Consider the following 7,623-nt stretch of genomic DNA (forward strand, 5'->3'; position numbering starts at 1 on the left):
ACAAACCTTCAGCTGGTCGGTCGGATTGAATGAAACTAGGCTAGCCCTAATAAGGGATTTAAAAAGCATGGAGAGTACACTTCGCCGAGGTGTTCATTTGTGCCCCTACTAAGTCGCTTTGTGTTAAGCCGATCAAGGAATTCAACAATGCCAGGCACGTTAATTGTAATCATTACATGTAGAAACAAACTGCCGCAGTGTAAATTAATTTTGCCTTGTACCAGATTTTAACTCGGTACTGTATTTGCCTAGTCGCTGAATATAGTGACAGGGTGATGCCGAACTGCAGGAAAGGAAAAAATAATCCAAGACGATCTGGTTTTAATAAAAAGCTTTATTTTCTTGTTACAAAAACTAGCTTACAGTAGAACATTCATTTCTAGATACAGGTAAACTCACTCAAAACTTTTTATGTTTTACAAATTCGTTTTTTACATTCGATTATTAGCAGAAAAACAGAGCAGGTAACTTTTAACATTTTACGTAAAAAATATTGGTAGCCAATCGAAACAAATCTATTCCCTTAAAATGGTTTGTGTGTACATTTCAAAACGATTATCAGCATCAATAAAAAGCGTGTTATAAAAAGCTTGTCGGATCACTGCTGAGCGGCTAGTCTTCTGTCGCCACACGCAGCAACTGGTAATCTCGTACAGCGCTTCGTTTCTTCTTGTCCCACGCGAAGTACGAAACGCCCACAACGCAAACAGCAGCTACCACGGCCATGGCGGCAATGAGAGTGGTGTACTGACCTGTGACACAAGGATAAAATCACTGTTATTCGCTGTTCCATACTTGAGATAAGAGAGGAAAGTTTAATCGCTAATCAAACATACTAACGAGGACAAGAGACGGTGGGTGGTAGCAATTCGTGCAAAGTAGTACTGATTCTAGTAATAAGCCTCCTATTGGACAGCTTTCTTTTATAAATTGTTATCACAGTATCGAGAGTGTCTTGCATGCGGTATTATCGTGCGCACTGAAAATTTTCAGACGAAACATTCGGAAACATTCCTTCAAAATAAAACTTTAACTTTTTTAGGCCGATTTACACGGTACGATTTTGTCGCATGGGAGTGATGGGACATGTTTACGACAGGCCTACGACACCGCGAACTGTGTCGTGTAAATCAAACCAAAAACTCGCATACGACTGTCGTAGGTCTGTCGTAAGCATGTCCCATGCGACAAAATCGTACCATGTAAATCGGCCTTTAGAAATTGAAAACTCCTTCTAATATCCTTCCCCCCCCCCCCCCCCCCCCGCGCGCGCGGGAGCCACTCCACGTCGCGCTCGGTCTTCGAACGAGAGCGAGAGGTCTGGAGCCAATGTCAAAACTGTGAGTGAGACTGGGGAGTCGTAGCGCTACCCATCCCCACCTCCGATAATACTCGTTCATGAAATTAGCCCACCTAAAAAGACATTGGACAAATTTAAGAGAGGATGAGGTCAGGGAGGATGAATCATGTTTTTGATGAACTGCTGATCGGAATGCTCGTGGACTCGTCCTGAGGAAAATTTTTACACTCCATATTCTGCCTTTGCTTTTTTGCATGTTTAAGTTAAGCTTACCTTTATTCTCAACATCACGCATTCCAGTCAACTCTGTTTCATCATTTTCCACTTCGGAACGCATGAATGGTCCCTGAGCCAAAGTATACTCCTCGTCATTTGTCTCTTGAGTATACAGCGACCTCCTTCGTCGGGCAGGCAGACAGCCCTGCGCGCAGCGTGAGTTAGGATCCGTTGCGTTACATATCTTGACCCTACAGTGCATGAACACAAACGGATGATCACCCACGAACGAGAACGCTTCCAGGCTAAACCGCTGAGTTCTCCCATCATCAGTTGGGATGAGCGTCACAGTTTCATCTGTCGCACATCTGTTAAGGATACAAAGGTAGTTGGTGATGACGACAAAAAAGAGGGCAAGGGGGGGGGGGGAGTTATGTGAAGGTATAACCAGCTGGTTTCCAATTACGAGCGGCGAGGGGAGGGAGGGGTGACTCTAACAAGGACTGTTTTTGATGTATGACAAAACCGCCTGTTTTGCAAAATAAGGAGTTTTGAAAATTTGTGTCTAGCCAAAGTATCTTATGTATTCGTGACACTGAAAAATAAAAACAAATGTTTTATACCCATCTTCGATGAATGTGTATTTCAATCCAGGTTTATTGGGATCAGAGTCAGGTGTAGCAAAACACTCTATTGCCAAAATATCCAGACTGCTATCTTCTGTATCCACGCTGACTTCTATGAACAGTATTTTTCTCAGAGGCACGGATACTGGGAAATCTTTCTTTTTGTAGTCGCCAATGAACTGGTCATTTGGGAAAATCTTCATTTCTAGTACAAATTCACCATATCCTTTCTTGGAGAAGATGATCTTCTTGCTTTTGACTTGGAGACCAACAGCAGACACGACTCCCATGTTTGAATAGTAACAGCTGAAGGGAATTTCTACTTCGCGCACTCGTGTGATTATCTGATTATGTTCCACGGGAATTTCCTCCACCTTGTTCATGTAGCAGACGAAATCCTTGGTGTGCCTGCTTGTTGTGTGGCATTCCGTCAGTCTTGTGTGGAGAATGAAGTGAGTTGGGGTTTCTGTGGCTCCACAGTTTACATCAGTAAGGCGAAGATGTTCTCTGTCCAGGCCGTGAAGAAGATACTTTGGAATGCTGATCCTCATCTCGTCCTTGAGACACGTGACATTGACCTCTGAGAAAAGACAAGATAGGAAAGTTAGCTACATTTAAGCGTTGCTTGACAATAGGCCTGGCTTTTCCGGTTCCTGACGTGAGTCAGGAATATAAATTGAAAACACAAAGTAATCAAGATTCATTACAATACTTTTTAAAATGATAGATAGATTATTGATATTTTTACTTGACAGTCTAAAACTGAATTGTATCACATACCTTCATGGGGCGGGGGAACTGCAACAGAAAGAAGAAGTAGTTAACAAATAATGTTCATATACGGTACTTCTATTAAGCAATTTTATTAAATAAGATTTCCAGGTTTTTTTTTCCTTTGACCAATTCGTCCTGAACATAGGACGCTGCTTTAATGTTCTAGTAGAGTAAAACTAGAATTTCACCCGGCTTGTTCGTCTTTTCTTTCGAAGTATTTTTCCAGGGGTGGGTGATTATCAGCTTGTGCCCAGCTTGGCTCGATTTTCAGCCCGTTTTGTGAGCCAGCGTTCTTTGCCAACATCGGCTGAAATCGAGCCTTTATAATAATAATAATAATAATAATAATAATAATAATAATAGCGCAGCGCTCTTTCACTGTCAACTAAGCTCATCCCCACCTAGCTCTTGCTTCACGCTTGCTGTACTAACGTCTGAACGCCTAACGTGACGTATGCTAGATGACCAGTTGTCTGCGAGCTTTAAGTCAGAGCCTGTCTATTAATATTGAGCTATATTGGAACAATAGTATTAAATGCCAATCGTAATAACGATTAGATTCGGTAGACTTCTTAATTGAATTCGCCGTTACCTCTTTTAGAATTGATTTGTGTCATAACTTGTTCAATTCAGAACAGAACAGAAACCTTTAATAAACTAAACCAAACTGATTTGCTACTTTGTTATTAATTATTCTTGTATTAAAATCTCATGTCCGTTTGTGCTTTTGGACAAGCATTAATTTTTGGACAAGCATTAAATCGTATAGTATTGGTCAAGCAAATACTTCCATTCAAATAAACAGCGAATCATGCAAGTTTACTTACGTGATGGTTCTGTAGTAGGCCCTTCGGTTGTAGGCCCTTCAGTTGTAGGTTCTTCAGTTGTAGGCCCTTCATCTAAACAACAGAAAAAGAAAACCGGACACTTCTATTTAGTAAATCGCAATAAGTAAATTGGCATAAATCGTCAGTTGGTATTCTTAACATGTTATGTTCATTTAAAACACAGCGGAATCCCGATTTCTTGAACTTCTAAGGGAAACAAAACTGGACAGAAAAATCGGGGATAAAATTGCAGTGTTTGACTATGAGTAAACGACTTTAAGTTCGAGTTGTCAGGAGGTTAGAGAAATGGGGACATGCCTGGAAACCAGCTATCTGGAAGCTCAGTGCATGTAAACAACAGTTTTCGCTGGATGGGAAAACTATTTGTTGAACTTTCTGGAAGATGTGTTTTGGCTGCTCCGAACACAGTTGTTTGCTGGTCAAAGGGTGTTAATTGACATTGAAGGATACAAAATGCTTGCGCTTTCCTGTTGGATCTCGTTATTTTGTCATTTGTACATTTGGCTTGCTATTATCCTGTCTAGGAGATATTGCAATACTTTTAGAAATATACAGCGATACCCAGTACGGTCAGGAAGAATAAGAGGACTACACGAAACCTGTTAAACCGGTTTTGTGGAGTAAAAACATCGTGTGTACTCGTCTCGCGCGTTATTTGTGTTCCAAAAGGCGGAGCTAGATAAAAATGTGGACGAAGTTAAAATAAATCTTACTTTGCACCCAGACATGCGCAGGATAAGCCAGATCAGCCTGGTTTGTGTAAGGTGTTATTTTTGATGGATCCAAGCAGACGAAACATGCGTAGTTGTACTTCTCCCAGAACTCAATTGCTTTGCATCCTGGCCTGGCTTCACAGCGTCTCTGACATTCACGGAAATCTATCGGATTATTTCTGTCTCTGGATATTTCCTCCCTGTATTGAACCGTGCACCAACTAAATGGATGCTTTGTCCATCCTAGTAACATAAAATATAACATTTTATCCATTTTCCGTAACATGATTTAGTTGGCGTATTTTTTGAATTATGGCGGACATTTTTCTTTTTTGGAATATGCGAAGCTGTAGGCACCAACTGAGCTTTGTCTTTAAGACATGTTTTAAAAAATAAAAGGTTTAAGATTTTCTTGGCACTGAAATATCATCCGCAGTAACGGTAGCAACAGAAACAGAGAAAAACGCGGGCACATTCAAACAACAAAAAAACACGGATAATTTTCTTGCCGTCATGTTAAGTTTGACCATGTTTTAGACAAATTATGCGGTTTCATCTAAATTGTTAACTTTCTGATATCTGTTTTGACTGTTTTCAGTGAGAAATAAACCAGCGTGAGGTTTCCTCACATTCTCTCCAGTTGTCTTTGATGGTTTGAAAGCATATAATCACATGCCAACGACATTTCTTTGTCAATATTTATTCTCGTTGAGTTGCTTTTGTATGAACTTTTCATTGCCTGAACTTAGGCGCACTGCAAGCGTAACAAGCAGAAACAGACCTTATCGTGACGAAATGGAACAAAATTTCACAGCATCAAGGAAGAAGCTACGGAGATTTCAGTGGCGTTTTCAGATATGCTCAAAAAAGGGAAACACTATTTAACCCGTCACTAATATTGCGCCAGAGGTAGAATGTTTGTCGAAAATAGGAGATGAAAACAACAATTGAATGCTTAATGAAAGACGAGATCATGCGTACCATACAGTGCTTCATCGTCAGCTGTGTCATCCATTTCATCCGCTTGTTGCTCGCCATCAATGATCGTAGGATCTTCAACAGAATCAAACTCCATATCCTCTGCTCCAAATTCTTCGCCATTGATTAAAAACTTGTTATCATCTGTAAAAAAAAACAATGTTTATCATTATCTCTCTATTTTAATACAATTGGGTTTCCTAAAACGTCCGCTTTTTTGTAAATGTGTACATTTTTACTTTTTTAGCCTTTAAATGTTTACATTTTAACAAACAAATTGTTTAATTATGTTCGAATGATAAATTCGCCTTCAACTGATTTTAATTCTTACCATAAAGTAGCTCATCCTCAAGGTTTCCTACGCCATCAACAATGGTTGGATCTTCAACTAATAAAATGAAATAATTAATTCAATTCAACGATTCCCTCCCTCCCTCCCTCCCTCTTTCTCTCTCCCTCTCCCTCGTTCTCCCTCACTGCTTCGCTCACTCATCGCCCCCTCCCTTTCTCGCTAGCTCACAAATTCGTTCTTTCATACAAGATATAAACGCACACAAAAAATGTAATACGAATTGATGTAAATGAGACCCAGTCACATTTGAAAACTTATACGTGCAACAACGCTATACAGAGATCTTTGAACTAATCCATACCAGGTTACATTCCTTGAGGACAAAATAAATTTTTCCGTCTTCGGTGAAAAAGGCAAACCCTCTTGGACTGTGATCCTTATTACTCGTTCTTTGGGGAGGACATTTTAACTTGAGTGTTTTACTAATTTCAATCTGATCCAAATTAGCATAGAGTGGGGCAATAACATAACACGTTATTTTCTGCACGTAATTAAAGGTGGCTGTCAGTGAATTGTACGTCTGATTGGCTTATAACAAGAAAAGATTCAATTAACGTTGTAATCAATCTAGATAAAGCTATTGCCTTTTGTCATCTTTTAGGACGATTCTTGGGAATTTTCCGCTTTGCATGTTGGAGTCCATGCATTCAGCTCAGTGAGATAAAATCAATGTGTTAGGCGCGATGTTAACAAGAACTCAACAATTTCAGTCAAGATTAGCTACCTTAAAAAAACGATTTAGGATCCGTCCAAAAAATCAAGTTTTATGGCTCTTCTTTCATTTTTTCAATTCAAGCTTGCAGTAAGATTTTTTATCATGATATTGTCTTCTACAGATTGCAGAATGAATAGGCGAAAAGAAAACAGTTCCTTCTGTGTGTACTGGACACTCGATGACTTAAAACCAAACAAAATAAAAGCTACAAACAAAACCCTACACCAAAAAACGATGACTCACAAAAATGGTAAAACAATGCACTGGTGCCGTCCTTTGCATCCGTACCTCACAAACAGACGCAAAAAACTGAAAAAAGTCTTCATGAAATGGAGGCGGGAATGCAATGAAAAAGTATCATGTTTGAGTTTCACTTCATTTCATCAAGAGCTGAACTTTCTTAGCAACATTGAAAACGTTTCTGAGTTTAGCTGTTTACACATGCGCTGCTGCTGTTCACTGCTCCCTAAAACGCGATTAACTGCAAATAACTTCACTAAAGACTGACATCAACTGCCGCTAAACAAATACCAGCTGCTCAGTAAAATAGTTTAACTAGAACTCTTGCATCCCGCTTTGAATGTGTTTCCAAACTCTTAAGTTTAGCTAAAAGTAAGCCATGCATTCGGTCCAAAGTGTTAAGAAATAAGTAAAAAGATAGGCGAGCCGTGTCATTTACCTTCACTTGTCAGATCTGAAGTTTCATCTGCCGCCACACTCAGGGCAGTCAGTAAAAGGCAAGAAAGAAACAAGAAAAAATTCTTCATAGCTAAAGACAACCTGCACGTTAGCCCACTGTCTTACACTGATGTACTCGTGTTCTACACTCAGTTATTTAAAATACAAAATTTAAATTCAATCAAAGCGGAAAAAATATTTTCTTTTGTTCCACTTTTTTTCCGGTTTGGTTGAAAACAAAACTGTTGTGATAACAAAACATGCCTAAGTAAACGAAGACTTTTTGCCAGTCATTTTTAGTTAAGCTGGAAAGTTAGCACAGTACAGTACAGTTGGTATAGAGTAAGTTAGCTTAAAGTTTTTATAGAGAAAGTTTTATTGCCTGATGTTAAAAATGACGATGTTAATGAGTCTTTTGTGCAA

At 39.4% G+C, this 7,623-nt stretch overlaps 1 protein-coding gene across 1 annotated transcript; it reads right to left on the reverse strand.

Annotated features, from left to right (window-relative positions):
• Positions 1 to 316: 316 nt before the first annotated feature.
• LOC144638988 (ZP domain-containing protein-like) lies at positions 317 to 7,353 on the reverse strand. Its single transcript, XM_078498260.1, has 9 exons — positions 7,202 to 7,353; positions 5,787 to 5,843; positions 5,459 to 5,599; positions 4,478 to 4,720; positions 3,744 to 3,815; positions 2,923 to 2,940; positions 2,140 to 2,722; positions 1,574 to 1,884; positions 317 to 752 (listed from the first exon to the last, which is right to left on the reverse strand). The coding sequence occupies exons 1-9, from the start codon at positions 7,287 to 7,289 to the stop codon at positions 613 to 615; spliced, it is 1,653 nt and encodes a 550-aa protein (XP_078354386.1). The 5' UTR covers positions 7,290 to 7,353; the 3' UTR covers positions 317 to 612.
• Positions 7,354 to 7,623: the final 270 nt, after the last annotated feature.

Source organism: Oculina patagonica, chromosome 2 (assembly GCF_052425735.1).
Source record: "Oculina patagonica isolate OP01 chromosome 2, crgOcupat, whole genome shotgun sequence".
NCBI classification, from domain to species: Eukaryota; Metazoa; Cnidaria; class Anthozoa; order Scleractinia; family Oculinidae; genus Oculina; species Oculina patagonica.